Raw genomic sequence first — 15,698 nt, 5'->3', positions numbered from 1 at the left:
AAGAAACGAAAGAAAGGTCTTAACAGTCCTCATCTATTCAATGTAATGTCTAGGACAGCTTGAAGAAAAAGCACAGAGAAGGCGTTGAGGGAGAGTCTCCTAGTAGCAGGACATTCTTAAGGCCTTCCTGTCTATAATCCAAACATTGCAGTTTAAATACAACCTCTGTGACTGGGAGACTTAGTGGTAGAGTGCTCGCCTAACGTGCATGAAGCCCTGGGTTCAGTTTCTCAGTACCACATAAACAGAAAAAAGAAAAAGCTGAAAGTGGCACTGTGGCTCAAGTGGTAGAGTGCTAGCCTTGAGCAAAGAAAGCTGCTCAGGACAGTGCCCAGGTTCAAACCCCAAGACTGACAAAAAAAAAAAAGATACAACAAGCATTGTTGACACAGTCACACTTAACATGAACTTCATTACAGCTCCCAATTTACAAAGAAGCTTCAGCAATACCATTCAACAACTTCCTCTTTAATTACAACTTCAGCCACACCTTATTTTGGGGCACATTTAAATTTTAAGAAAAGGATATAAAAATGGTTTGGATATTAAGGCATAAGCAATGTCTTCAGACTCTGGATCCCTGTAGACAATTCAGTTAGCTGATTAAACTTCTCACATATTCTAGAACATCAGGAAATGCAGGCAAGTCTACAAAGAAAACAATGTTAACTGCAAACACAATTCCATTTTATAAATTGTGTGATTTAATTATCTGGCTCTCTCTAGCAGATAGTAAGTTCTTGGGACAGACGTTCTTCATGTTTTCACATTTATATCCTGGAATCATCTCTGAAATATTTCTTGAATGAGTAATTCAACTTTTTAAGTTACTGCCCTCAAATAGCATTACAAGGAACAAACACTTGGGAAAGTAAGGTTTAGTTGAAGAAACAGGTACCAAGGTGCTAACTGGGGGTAGATTGGTTCCTCAAATCAATGTCAATGTCTAGAAGAACTTCTGAAGCACATTACCCTCCATGCTCATAGGAAAGTAAGGAGGAGAGTAACAGAACCTAAACTAAACGTGCACAAGGGGCTGTGATCTTGTTTCTGCCATCACTTACTCCATCCTGGCCTCCAGTTGTTGAACCAATTGTTTGTCCACATGGTGACAGAACAGGGGAAGAAGGTTGCTGGGAAAGGCTAGAGGTTCTGCCAGGGAGGCTGCAGGAATTCGGGCTATCTCCCAGGCTATCAGAACCACCAACTCTGTCCTGGAGGACAGAGAGAAGAAATGCATTGGAGTCTTTACATCAACACAAGAAAGTAAGAGGAGCCAAGTTTCCATCACTACTGTCATAGCCTCCATTCCCAGATAGCAATTAAGTCATAGCGCACTAAATGATAGCAAATACTGGAGCTTAAATTATCTTTCTATGTACACAGCTTCCTGTACCTGAGAATACCAGTGTCCTTGTAGATGAAAATACAAACTAAGAGGAAATGGAGCTGTGGCTCAAGTGGTATAGCACTAGTGTTGGGCAAAAGAGGCTCAGGGGTAGCAACCAGACCCTAGTTCAAGCCCCAGGACCACCATAAAAATAGAAAGAAAGAAAGGAAGGAAGAAGGGAAGGGAAGGAAAGGAAAGCAAGCAAGCAGAACACCAATAGCTCATGCCTATAATCCTAACTACTCAAAAGGCCAAGATCTGAGGATCACAGTTCAAAAGCCAGCCTAGGCAGGAAAGTTTGTGAGACTCTTACCACCAATTAACCACAAGAAAACTAGAAGTGGTGCTATGGATCAAAGTGGCAGAGTACAAATCTTCAGCAAGAGCTTGGACAGCATCCAAGCTATAAATTCAAGCCTCAAGACTGACCCAAAAAAGAGAAGGAGAACAAGGAGAAGAGGAAGAAAGAAAAGAAAATACAGCCTACGTGAAGTAACTTCACCATAAAGTTCCATTACTAATGACAGAACCAGAAACTCAAAATTGACTCTAAAACTTATCCTTCCAAATCAGGATTTTTCTTTTGTCTTTTTCAGTATGGGGTTTGAACTCAAGGCCTCACACTTGCTAGGTAGATAGTTCTATCAGTTAAACTAGAACCACAACCTTAAAAAATTTATCCTCTGGGGGCTGGGAAGGTGGCTCAGTGGTAGGGTGCTTGCCTTGTATGCATGAGGCCCTCAGTTCGATTCCTCAGCACCACCTAAGCAGAAAAAAGCTGGAAGTGGCACTGTGGCTCAAGTGGTAGAGTACTTGCCTTGAACTGAAGAGCTAATGGACAGCACCCAGGCTCAGAGTTTAGGCCCCATGACCACAAAAAAAAATTTAATTAAAAAATATATATATCTCCTCTGAACTTGGAGGCATGGCTTAAGTGATAGAAGAAGCTGAGTGAAGAAGCCAAATAACTGAGAAGGCCTTGAATTCAATCCCTGGTACCACCACAAAACAAGTTACATCCAGTACTGGAGGGGAAACAACGATAAAATTCCTGTACATCTCCTCGCTGATAATTCAGTTGGTACTCAGGAAACTTATGTGGCTCAGCCCACACATCCCAGGGGTACTGAGATAGTATTGATAAGGCCTTTTTCTTACCAAGCTGTGTGATCACCAAGCTCCTCAAGGGAAGAATCCTGGGATAGCAGGTGCTCTCCATGACTCAGTAAAGCATAAAGCAAGGATATTCCAAACTGTAAGTGATATATAATCCAAGACAAAATGAGTTTACTATAGGCATTTAGTGCTTTAAAAAAAAAATGCAGCCGGGTGCCAATGGCTCACGCCTATCACGCCTATAATCCTAGCTACGCAGGAGGCTGAGATCTGAGGATCGCAGTTCAGGGCCAGCCCAGGCAGGAAAGTCCGTGAGACTCTTATCTCCAATAAACCACTCAACAACTAGAAGTAGTGCTGTGGCTCAAGTGGTAAAGCACTAACGTTGGGCACAAAGAGACTCAGGGGCTGTGCCCAGGCCGTGAGTTCAAGCCCCACAAACCAACAGAAAAAAAAAAAAAAGAAAATCTGTTAGTTTTCCAACTAAGTCACAGGTTCACATTTATAAATGGGGACAAATACTGAGAAGTACAGTACTGTCAGATTTACACTGGCTAAACAAAGAACTCTGGTCTTCCCAAAGGAATCACTGTTCTTAACTTTCACAAGCTCTCCTGAGAGCTGACTGCATGTACACTCCTAAATCCACCCCCAAGAAATCCGCCTGTAGATCAGGAATGAATCAGGGAACTCATTCAGGTAGTCTGGATGGCTCTGCCTGAAGAAGTGCAAGTATAAGCTAACATCTTCAAAGGACACACAAAAATCCACTACAATATTGGATGATAGTTTCTCTTATCTAGTCTCATCCTTTAAAAGTTACTTGGGCTAGAAGAGTACAGCTTGGTGATAGAAGAAATGCTTAGCATGCACAAGTCCCTTGGTTTAATATCCCACACCACAAAGAAACCTTTCTACTTTGCATTTATTAGGTACATGCAGTTTGAAAACATATGTAGGCTATGGTTCCAGTTTTCTTACTAAAAGAGGTATATATGAAAATTTGGAGATGACTTCTGTACAGACAGCAGCATCAAGAAACCTGGTAGAAAAGCAGATGTGTACTTTTTTTTCCCCTTTGGTCAGTCATGGGGCTTGAACTGTGGGCCTGGGCACTGTCCTTCAGCTCTTCAGCTCAAGGCTAGTGCTCTACCATTTCAGCCACAGCGCCACTTCCAATTTCTGGTGGTTTATTGAAGTAAGGGTCACACGGACTTTCCTGCCCAGGCTGGCTTTAAACCAGGACCCTCAGATCTCAGCCTCCTGAGTAGCTAGGATTACAGGCCTGAGCAACTGGCTCAGACGTGTACTTTCTGTTTCCTGGCTACTGTGAGGTGAATGACTCTACACCACCCACACCCTTCTCCTGTGACTGTTTCCTAGGCCCATAGGAAGGCAGAGTCTGCTCTTGAAAAAATGTGAGTTAAGGGGCTGGGAAGGTGGCTCAGTGGTAGAGCGCTTGCCTTGCATGCTACAGGCCCTGGGTTCGATTCCTCAGCACCACATAACCAAAAAGAAAAAAGCCGGAAGTAGCTCTGTGGCTCCAGTGGTAGAGCGCTAGCCTTGAGCTGAAGAGCTGAGGGACAGCGCCCAGGCCCAGAGTTCAGGCCCCACAACCGGACCCCAAAAAAAAAAAGAAAAAGAAAAATGTGAGTTAAATCTATGCTCTTAAAAAAAAAAAATAATAATGGCTGTGAAGTTGGCTCACATTGATGAGGTTCTGGGTTCAATTCATCAGCACCAAGTAAGCAGAAAAAAGCCAGAAATGATGCTGTGGCTCAAGTGGTAGGGCACTAGGCTTGAGCTGAAGAGGTGAGAGACAGTTCCCAGGCCCAGAGTTCAGCCCCTACAACTGACAAAACAAAAAAGCGACAAAGATTTAAAAACAACAAACAAAACTCTTATGTCTCTATCTTGGGGTTCATTTCGTTGTCGGGCACTGGTGCCTCACCCTGTAATCCAAGCTACTCAGGAGGCTGAGATCTGAGGATCGAGGTTCAAAGCCAGCCCAGGGAGGAAAGTCTGTGAGACTCTTATCTCCAATAAACTAATAGAAAACCAGAAGTGGTGCTCTGGCTAAAGCGGTAGAGCGCTGGCCTTGAGCTGAAGGACAGCGCCCAGGCCCAGAGTTCAGGCCCCACAACCGATCCCCAAAAAAAGGGGGAGGCTGGGAAGGGATGGGAAGGGTAAACAAAGAAGGAGGCTACAATGCTTGATAAGAAATATACTCACTATCTTGCCCATGTAATTGTAACTCCTCTGTACAGTATTTTCACAATAAAAAAAAACAATAGCAAGCAAGAAAAAAAAAAACAGGTGTGTAAGATGCCGCTTTCCCACTTCCTGATTTGAGTGGAACCAAGGAAGTACTGTCTATTAACTAGGTTCTCTTCTATTCTGTGCTCACTAGAAGCTGGGAAGCATTGCTGAAGATAAAAGATTTGTGTAGAGGTGAGAACATCTCATTTATTCCTTTCCAGTGGTACCATTTAGAAAACCATCTATGGAAGAAAAGTCTCCCAGATGTGTTACCTGGTTCTGAAGTACCATAGCAATGCGACGCTCTGAGGAGCCAAATGGCAGCAACATTAGCCCCTGAAGTCCTTGGAGAAGTTCGCGGAAGGTTAAGTTTCTGATACAGTTGCACAGAGGCTTGAATAACATGTGTAGGGCCTGCAAGAAGATTAGTAAGCTTTCTCAAAACTTCCTCCAATCCTTTCCTCCTAGCTTGCCTTGAAGCCCTTACTTGGCTGATTTTCATTAAGCACTTTCCTGGGGAGAAACCCTACATCACCTTAAAATTGAGCCCTAAGCCAGATGCACAGGTAGCTCACACCTGTAATCCTAGCTACTCAGGAGGCTGAGATCTGAGGATCATGGTTCAAAGCCAGCCCCGTTAGGAAAGTTCGTAAGCCTCTTATCTCCAAATAACCACCAGAAAACCAGAAGTAGCACTGTAGCTCAAATAGTAGAGAGTTAGCCTTGAGCTGAAGAGCTGAGGAACAGCACCCAGGCCCAGAGTTCAAGCCCCATGACTGACAAAAAAATGAGACCTGAAATACCCACCTGTTCTACAATGTCTTTCCTGAATAAAGTGTATATGGGCGTCAACACTTGTCTTCTCTCAAATCTCACAGCACACTATGCAATCATACCTGTCTTTTATTCATTCATTATATCTGAAGACAATGCACTGTACCTAAAGTAATATCCCCACTTGAAGGGGGAACAGGTGTTCACTGCTGAACACCCTGCTGACATCTTTAGGAGGAAGAAGGGGAGGAAAGATCCCTAACCTATGCAGGAAACCATCCTCTTGTCCACTCAGTGCCCAGTACCTGGTCTACCACGTCTCTCTGAACAAGGATGGGCAGATGGTGGATGATAGCCAGAAGAAGACTAACAGCCTGATCATGAGGAAGAAAGGGGAGCAGCCTGGCCACCAAGGTCTTCCCCTTCTTCACAGACAGTACCTGCAGGAAGCTATCTGCTGCCTCCCTGCAAGGAAGAACATTTTTCAGAGCTCTACATGAAGAAGTCACATGCCAGGAAGGAAAAGCAGGCAGCACCAAAGCCAGTGTCAGCTATCCTTCCCTTCTTGGGTAAAGGTGGAACCTTCCCGCACTCACTCCACGTTGTCCTGTTCCTGAATGTTTAAGGCCTGGAAGAGCTTCTCAACCTGGTAGCTCTTCTGCCCGGAGTAGCAGGGCTGTGGAGGCCCATCCTTCTGCTCTTCCTCTACCTCTAGTAACTGAAGAAACATCTAAGGGGCAGAGAACATTCATTTTGAGAAATATCCCATTCTCAGGGGCTGGGAAGGTGGCTCAGTGGTAGAGTGCTTGCCTTGCATGCTTGAGGCCCTGGGTTCGATTCCTCAGCACCATATAAGCAAAAAGAAAAAAGTTGGAAGTGGCGCTGTGACTCAAGTGGTAGAGCGCTAGCCTTGAGCTGAAGAGCTGAGGGACAGCGCCCAGGCCCAGAGTTCAGGCCCCACAACTGGACCCAAAAAAAAAAAAAAAAAAGAAACAAAAGCCAGAAGTAGAGCTGTGGCTCAAGTGGTAGAGTGCTAGCCTTGAGCAAAAGAAGCTCAGGGACAGTGCCAGGCCCTAAATTCAAGCCCCAGGACTGGCAAAAAAAAAAAAGGAAATTGAAAGCTCCTCCCCGACAAGAACTGATGTCTCACCTTCTCAATCCGGGATAATACTCGAAGCCTCTGACTGCTCGCAGCTCCAGTTTCCTATGAAAAGATATCCCTTGACCATTGGCTTCACAGCCTTCCATAGCAGGCCAGGTCTCAGACCATCTAGAAATGGAGCTAGAAAGGCTAGCCACAAGGCTGATTGCATTGCTTCCTCATTCTTTTGACACAAATATCTGAATTCAAATAAAAAAACAGGTTCTGGGAAGATAAAAGCTCCTACCTGCTCTTGAGTTCCAAGGGATACAGCATCAATAGCTCGGCGAGGACTAAAACACGTTGATACAGCTACCTGACCCAAGGAGCCCTCAATTCGAACCACTGCATAAAAGGAGTCAGGAGAGGCACATTGCTTTCCTCTTTCCACTCACATCCAGCTGAATGCTTGACCCAAGCCAGCAGTACATCCCAGCCCTACCAGACTCATAAGCCTCTGCCTTCTGGATGTAAGGTGTCACCAGCTTCAAAGTCTCAATTCTGTTCCTTTGTCCAAGTAGCTCTTCATCTGCCTGCTTCTTCTCTAGCTTCCGATAGTATTCCTGAGAGTCCATGGAAGAAAACAGACCCAACTCATCTTGATTCTCTTCACAGCTGGGCACTGGTGGCTCACACCTGTAATCCTAGATACTTGGGAGGCCAAGATCTGAGGATCATGGTTTGAAGCCAGCCCAGAAAGGAAAGCCCATGAGACTCAGAAAACAGGAAGTGGGGCTGTGGCTCAAGTGGTACAGTATTTGCCTTGAGACAGCACCCAGGCCCAGAGTTCAAGCCCCACGACCAACCAAATATATATATATATATATATATATATATATATATATATATATGGATGTGAATATTTATAGGACATTTTTCTTTTTTTTTTTTTGTCGGTCGTGGGGCTTGAACTCGGCCTGGGTGCTGTCCCTCAGCTCTTCAGCTCAAGGGGAGTGATCTACCACTTGCGCCACAGTGCCACTTCCAGTTTTCTGGTGGTTTAGTGGCGATGAGAGTCTCACGGACTTTTCTTCCCTAAGCTGGCTTTGAACCGCAATCCTCAGATCTCAGCCTCCTGAGTGGCTTGGATTACAGGCATGAGCCACCGACACCTAGCTTATAGGACATTTCTAAGGCTCACAAAAATCTCGAGGAAATTGTAAAGAATCCCATTTGGCTGAAATATAGGAGCTTGAGATGTGAACTTCAGAAATATGATTCCTGCAAGACACGAGTGGCTCATGTCTGTAATCCTAGCTACTTAGGAGGCTGAGATCTGAACACTGTGGTTCAAAGCCAGCCAGGGAAAGTTAAGTGCATGAGACATCTCCAAATATCTGGCAAAAAAAAAGCCAGAAGCAAAGCAGTGGCTCAAGTGGTAGAGTGCCAGCCTTGAGCACAAGAGCTCAGGGACAGCTGGATATTGGTAGCTCACACCTATAACTCCAGTTACTCAGGAGACTGAGATCCCTGAGAATCACAGTTGAAAGCCAGCCTGAGCAGGAAAGTCCATGAGACTCTTACTGCCAATTAACCACCAGAAAACCAGAAGTGGCACTGTGGCTCAAAGTGGTAGAGTGCTTGCCTTGAGCTAAGGCCCAGAGTTCAAGCCCCACAACTGACAAACATAAAAATTAAAAATAAAAAAGCTCAGGAACAACGCTCAGGCTCCAAGGACACAGGGCTTCAATGACAGGATCCTTATCCTCTCAGACACACATCCTCATAAGAGGGTGAGCAAAGGCCCTGCCTGCTTCATTTGGATCCGAAGCTGTGACCTCGGGGCTCACCTGGTAGTAATAGTCGTCCAGGTGGGGGTTCTCACTCTGCAGCTGAACCATCTCAACTTTGATCACCCAGTCCTTCTCCTTGCGGCTCATGAGGCTAGCATAGGGGTCTGGCTGCGGAGACCAAGGCTTCTTGACTGGGGGACTTCAAGCCAATAGGAACATCCCTTTAGGCTCACCTACCCCTGTTACAGTGAACGTTCTAAGGAGGGGTGAGCAGGAAGTGGAATTTTCTGGGAAGGATGCAAAGGGTGTCCTGGAGAGCAATGGTTTGAGAGTCCCCGGTGTGCAGGGACTTTGGGGGGAGGTAAGTGGTCACAAGCATGCGGACTCTCATCTAGGCTTTTTACCTTGTTTGGCTTTGCTGCTGCAGCTGCAAGATCCGTTTGTGCTGAGGGTGGAGTTGAGTCAGATGACTGGGAAGGCTTTAAAAAGGGAACAAACTGGGTGGGAGGAAGCTCCACGTGCCTCCCAAGCCTACCATTCATTAAGCTTGAGTAAGCTCAGTTGGAGAGATCCAAGGGGAGCCTCCGTGACATGCCTCCCCAAATCAGCCAATAGGAAACATCAGCATCTTCACAACCCACCCCCAAGATCTAGGTTCCTACAATCTGGCTACAGAAATTCTCTGCACAGTAGGAAAACTAGAGTGACTAAATAGCACGCCCAGAGTCCCAGTCTTAGTTCTGTCCTGTGAGCTGATGTCGCAGGTGTTTGTCTAAGTGGGGTTCCATTTCCTCATCTGTGAAAGACTGTTCCACATTTCAGATGTCTGTAGCTATTTTTCTTTGACAGCTGGTACAATGGCACCCGCCCTCCTTGGCTGCTACCTCCTTAGACACTTAGGACAAATGCAGCTTCTTCTGCCACTGCAGTCCTTGCACTAGTACCTGAGCCTGGAGGGCCACGTGGTCAGTGGGCTACAGAAGAGAGACGGGTCCGGAGAGGGCTGTTGGAGTCCAAAGTGTCGGGCTGGAGAGCTGGCACTCGGAAGCACCGGCTGGAAAAGAACCAGTGACATGTCCAGGGGCTGAGAGAGGAATTAAGACGTGTGGGAAGAGATGGCTACTGAGGCTTGGCTCCGCTCCTTTCCTGCCTTTCCCCTAACATTTTGCTGTACTGCACAATCAGGAAGTAGCTAGCTGTCAGGCCACCCAATTAGAACTCTTCCCCTGGTTGTTTTTGCTGGTCATGGGGCTTGAACTTTGGACCTGGGCACTGTCCCTGAGCACTTCAGCTCAAGGCCAGCACTCTACCGCTTGAGCCACAGCACCACTTCTGGTTTTCTGGTGGTTCACTGGAGATAAGAGTCTCATGCACTTTCCTGCCCAGGCTGGCTTTGAATCTTGATTCTCAGATCTCAGCCTCCTGAGTAGCTAGGATTACAGGCGTGAGCTACCGGTGCCCAGCTTCTTCCCCTTGGTTTAAGAGTTAGTCACCCCCTAGGAAGCATCTCTAGTCCATGACAGCTGGATGGCCTGTGGGTTTTAACACCTTTCACTCTCTTCTCTGTACCGACAGTCTTCTCTCAGGCTACATTTTCAGCCAAGAGGACTGGGCTCCACTGCGTCCTCTGACACACCGGAAGCTCTCAACTATGATTTCCTCCTAGTTCTCCCTGGTGTTTGGATTCCTGCCGTGCAGAGCCAAGTTCCTGTCATATAGTTAAGTGAGGGCAGGTGATCCTTGCAGCGCCAAGCTCAGGTTGGGAGCTGAAGTAGAACACGTTCATCGTAACCTGTCTCAGAAAGGGCTGAAGGTGAGGGAAGAGTCTGAGCTTTACACGGTTCAGGACAACTCTCTCTTCCCCTCCTGCCGCGGTACCTGGGGACTTTGAATGGCAGTGAGGACTGCTGGATCCCCAACATTCTCCTCCTGCTCTGGAAATGGGACAAGGTCTGGATCTGAACGATCTTCCTCTTCATTCTCTTCCAACTGGGATGAGGATACCAGTTCTTCCTTGGGAGCCAAGGAGCCACAGAACTTACCTGGCCCTTGGCGCGAGTGTGGGCCTGTGGAAGGAGATGGGGACTCTTGTCTAGGGGACGGTACTCAGTAGCACTTCTGTTCAGCCATCTCTAGACCTACCTTTAAATCAAACTAATCTCTGTTCCATGGCTTCACCAAACCATGAAAGCAAACAGCCTGACAGCTGCCACACACCCCCCCCCTTCAATGACCTCATTGACTACCACAAGTTCTCTCCACCTGCTCTCCACCCAACCGTCTCTTCTGCTGCCTCTTTAAACAACAAAAGTGCCAGCTGTCCTGACTCACTGCATTTGAACTGTGTGATAGATACCTGGCATCTTGTTTTTGTTTTTTGGTTTGTTTTTTTTGTCGGTCATGGGGCCTGTACTCTGGGCCTGGGTGCTATCCCTCAGCTCTTCAGCTCAAGGCTAGCGTTCTACCACTTGAGCCACAGCACCATTTCTGGCTTTTTCTATTTTTGTGGTGCTAAGGAATCAAACCCAGGGCTTCATGCATGCAAGGCAAGCACTCTACCACTGAGCCACCTTCCCAGCCCATACTTGGCATCTTTATGTCCATCGAATGAAGCTATGAAGGCGGTTACTTTGATTCCCCAAAGTGAGCAAGGAAAATAAAGCTCAGCAAAGTGTCACTAGGTAGCAAGTGGATGAGTTTAGAGCCACTTTGGGTGAAATGGCCAAACCTAGGCTGACGCAGCCTCTGCCCTCCCTGGGCTTTTATGTAGATGCAGTGGTCCATGCAGTGATACCTTCAAGACGTTTCGTCTTGCCAGGCTGGCAGGCTTCCTCCTTGGCTGTGTCCTCCACGGTCAGAGCATGCTCAGCCTCAAGGTAAACCTGGAACAGGGAAGAAACCCAGAGACATCTTCCTCTTCAGTAAGGGTGGCATGGAACAACCTCTTCCCGCCAAGGTGGTCTCAGTCCTACTGACTCAAAGCTCAGAAGGGAAGCCCTGCACTCTCAATGACATAAACCCCTGCTCCCCATCTCCCCCAGCCCAGCAATAAGGAGCTGCTCTGCAAAGAGACAGAAGTTGGGAGCAGGCCTAGGAGCTGGAGAGAGAAACTCTCCCACAAGAATGCCACCCGGGGATACAGCGAGACTCCTGGTAACAGGCACCCACCGCTTGACTGTGGCTCTCCTTTCCCTTCAGATTAGCCATGGCAGCCTGGGCCAAGACCCCGTGGGCTGCTCTTGGTTTTAAAGGTCCAGCTCCTCCCCTCTCACCCAATAAAGGGCCAGCACTCCTGAACTCCTGGGATTTGGTGGGGATATGAGAACTCTAATAAAGAAATGGGGAAGGAAAAAATGTAAGCTGTGCTTTCACACATCCAAGTCTGTCAGTACACTTCACTGGGACTAACATTTTGGGGTAGGATTTCTGTTTTCATACTCTTATAGGAACTTTGTGGAATTGCTCCTACTTCATCCACAGGTTTTGCTCCAATAACATTAGATAGAAAAGGCCTGGGTGCATTCGAAGGAGGTTGTTGAACAACCAAGTTGCTACAGCTTCAGGTGGTAGTACACGAGGCTCGGCCAAGAACACCTGATGATGCTTGAACTTCACCGTGCTGGATTAGTTTCGATCTGCTACTGCACTTGCTCTAGAGGGAGGGGCCCCTGTGAATAAAGAAGCCAGATCTGGAAAGAAAGAACACTTGTATCCAATAACCCAAACTTATATCTTCTGAGCTGCTTTAGTAGGAAACTGGTCCCAAAGTTCAGGAGAAATACACCACCACCAAATTAATGACAACAACAAAAACAAGTGTACCAGAAGCAGGTCTATCACTAGTAAACCTATCTGAGCCTCTTCTAACTTTTTAGTTAGATCCTGGGTTTTGTGCGCACATCCTGTGTTCAGCTGCAATCCACGTGACTCTGTAGAATTTTTTTTTTTTTTTTTTTTTGTCGGTCGTGGGGCTTGAACTCTGGGCCTGGGTGCTGTCCCTCAGCTCTACCGCTTGAGCTACAGCGCCACTTCCGGTTTTTCTGGTGGTTTATTGGAGATAGGAGTCTCACGGTCTCTCCTGCCCGGGCTGGCTTTGAACTGCGATCCTCAGATCTCAGCCTCCTGAGTAGCTAGGATTACAGGCGTGAGCCACCAGCGCCCGGCTTGGAACTAGAATTTTAACTCAGGGCCTTAAGCTGTCACATGGCTTTCTGCTCAAAGCTAGCGCTCTACCCCTTGAGCCCTACCTTCACCTCCAACAACTTTTTTAGTGGTTAATTGGAGATAAGAGTCTCACGGACAGGGCTGGAAAAGTGGCTCAGTGGTAGAGTGCTTGCCTTGCATGCATGAGGCCCTGGGTTCGATTCCTCAGCACCACATAAGCAGAAAAAGCTGGAAGTGGCGCTGTGGCTCAAGTGGTAGAGCACTATCCTTGAGCTGAAGAGCTGAGGGACAGCGCCCAGGCCCAGAGTTCAGGCCCCATGACCGGCAAAAAAAAAAAGAGTCTCACAGACTTTTTTTTGCTAGGGCTGGCTTTAACTCTCAGCCTGGGTAGCTAGGATTCAGGTGAGAGCCACCAGCACCCAGCAACATTAACATTTTCTAGTAAAATTCAACACTAACACTTCAAGTCTTAAGCATATTAAATGAGAGTCTTATCTATGAACTTTATGCATAAAAATTCATCTACATTTTAAAGTTACAGAAAGGACAGCAGAAAAATTAGTAAAAGATTGGAGGAGTGACTCAGGTGGTAGAGTGCCAGCCAATGTGCAAAAATAAGCGTCAGATACCGAGTTCGAGTCCCAGTCTTGGACAAAAAGAAGAAGTAAAATAACAACATTAAGAAGTACAGTACTTGGGGGTTGGGAGGGAAAAAGCGAGGAGAAAATGATGGAGGGGATGACACTGTTCAAAAAGAAATGTACTCATTAACTGACTTAACCGTAATCCCTCTGTACATCACCTTTCAAATAAAAAAAAATATGCCCATGTAATTGTAACCCCTCTGTACAGTATTTTCACAATAAAAAATATTTATAGTATTTTCCAGGCACTGGCAAGTACTGTAGATTACACCTATAATCTTAGCTACTCAGGAGGCTGAGATCTGAGGATTGTGGTTTGAAGCCAGCAGAAAAGTCTGTGAGACACTTAGCTCCTATAAACTATTCAGAAAAAAATACAGAAGTGATGTGGTGGCTTACGTGGTAGAAAACTAGCCTTGAGTAAAAAGAGTTCAGGGAGAGCACCTAGGCCTTGAGCTCAGGCCCCAGGACTGGCCAAAAAAACCCCAAAAAAACAATAGTAATGATTAAACATCACACTACATGTTAGGTATGGTGGGAGGAACCTCTCTGTTCTTATTTTATTCCACAAGACCTGTGGAAAGTATGCTACTTTCTCTAGCTTACAAATGGCTCCACAATAGAGGTTATTGAAAGTTCAATACTATGTAAAAGAAATGCATGGGCTGGGAAGGTGGCTCAGTGGTAGAGCGCTTGCCTTGCATGCATGAGGCCCTGGGTTCAATTCCCCAGCACCACATAAGCAAAAAGAAAAAAAGCTGGAAGCAGTGCTCAAGTGGCTCAAGTGGTAGAGTGTTAGCCTTGAGCTGAAGAGCTAAGGGACAGCACACATGCCCAGAGTTCAGGCCCCATGACCAGACCCCCCCCCCAAAAAAAGAAATAAATGCAGGAAGTTGTTTGTTGTGATCCTTGGGGAAGTCCAGCACAAACTCCCTTCAAACTGTGGTGATTTCCAAGATGTCCCTCCCGGTTTCCATGGCATACTTCCTCTTTACTGTTTCACTCAGTAAAGATTCCTGGACTTGGCTGCAATGTAAAGACCGTACCTTTCTTATGGTATCTTTATTTTTATTTGTTTATTTATTTATTTTTGCCAGTCCTGAGGCTTGAATTGAGGGCCTGGGCACTGTCCCTGAGCTTCTTTTGCTTAAGGCTAGCACTCTACCACTTGAACCAAGGCACCACCACGTCTGGCTTTTTCTGTTTCTGTGGTACTGAGGAATCGAAGCCAGGGCTTCATGCATGCTAGGCAAGCACTCTACCTTGGAGCCACATTCCCAGCCCTTATGATTGATGCCTTTGGAATGTGCAGTTCTTGCTCCTTCCCTTTCATGCCACACCTCCATATAATTGGAGATAGAGTCACACAGATTTTTTTCCCAGGTTGGCTTCAAACTTCCATCCTCCAGAGTTTCCATTTTCTGAATAGTTAGGATTACAGGTGTGAGCCACCAATGCCCACCTTCTCTTTCTTTTTGGGGCAGCCTGGCCTCATATTTGTGATCCTCCTGTCTCAGTCTCTCCAGTGCTAAGAGGGTAAGCATGGACCACATGCCCTGCAGTATGTAGTAGGTTTTCTCAGCTTGTATGCCTGTCATGATCTTATAGTGGGGGTGAACTTTCTTGCTAAGCCCATGGGAAATCAATGGAAACTCTTGAGTAATATGGCTAAGGTCTTTGTCTTCCAAGCTGATTGCCAAGAGAATGATTGCCAAGAGAATAGCTGTTAGCCTGTTTCTCCGTCACACAAATGAGTGGGGGATAATTCTATCACCTCTTCACGAATTCACTCACTACAATTCAAGTCTACCAAGCAGCTACTATGGGCCAGGCACTGCTTTAGGGTGGTAAGCTAAAAGGAAGGCTGTATCTTAAGGGATCTAGAAAGCTGTAAGCAGTTTCAGCATTTCTTATCAGTGGCCTTGTCCTGGCCTTTGCACCCATCAACTGAACAAAGATCATCACCTAAACAACAGCCAAGCTACACACGAAGAAGTTTCGGAAAAGAAACCTCTCTCTGCTGGGATTCAAAAGGCAAAAAAACACAAAACCCCCAAATCCTTTTCATTCACTCTAGATGGTTCTCTGAACTGCCTTCAAGACAGCTAAGCTGGAGGTCCCTTGGATTTCTTTTTCTTTTTTATTCCATTTCTTGCCTAGACACCCTGACCTTACAGCAAATCCTCGGTCTGCAGCGACAACCTGAAGCCGGGGTTGTGCCAGGAACTCTCCGGGCTGAGAGTTGCCCCCAAGAGAGGGAGAGATGCAAGCTGCTTCCAGGGAATCGCCAAGCGGGGGTGCCCACCACCCCGAGATGGCACAGCGAGCCCCACCCCCACCCCCACCCTCCAGCCCACGCCTCGGCATCACGGGACTTGTTCAGAAATTGAAACTGAAAACAGGAAAAGTCCCTCTCCAACCCGCCGGACGCCCTCCTGCCTGGAGACAGCTGACGGCGGGGGACGGGCTGGCTCCTG

The 15,698-nt window shown here is 46.7% G+C and overlaps 1 protein-coding gene across 1 annotated transcript; it reads right to left on the bottom strand.

Moving 5' to 3' along the window:
• Positions 1-478: 478 nt before the first annotated feature.
• On the bottom strand, positions 479-15,588 carry Patl2 (protein associated with topoisomerase II homolog 2 (yeast)). Its single transcript, XM_013009977.1, has 15 exons — positions 15,392-15,588; positions 15,316-15,326; positions 10,292-10,461; positions 9,358-9,503; positions 8,818-8,883; positions 8,471-8,612; positions 7,123-7,243; positions 6,928-7,025; positions 6,690-6,743; positions 6,136-6,269; positions 5,845-6,004; positions 5,039-5,179; positions 2,549-2,643; positions 1,065-1,214; positions 479-648 (listed from the first exon to the last, which is right to left on the bottom strand). The coding sequence occupies exons 1-15, from the start codon at positions 15,586-15,588 to the stop codon at positions 630-632; spliced, it is 1,704 nt and encodes a 567-aa protein (XP_012865431.1). The 3' UTR covers positions 479-629.
• Between the last annotated feature and the right edge of the window lie 110 nt (positions 15,589-15,698).

The sequence above is a fragment of the Dipodomys ordii genome, unplaced genomic scaffold (genome assembly GCF_000151885.1).
Source record: "Dipodomys ordii isolate 6190 unplaced genomic scaffold, Dord_2.0 Scaffold11, whole genome shotgun sequence".
Taxonomy (NCBI): Eukaryota; Metazoa; Chordata; class Mammalia; order Rodentia; family Heteromyidae; genus Dipodomys; species Dipodomys ordii.
Note: the sequence above shows the minus strand (reverse complement) of the source record. Positions and strands in the feature narration are given on the sequence as shown.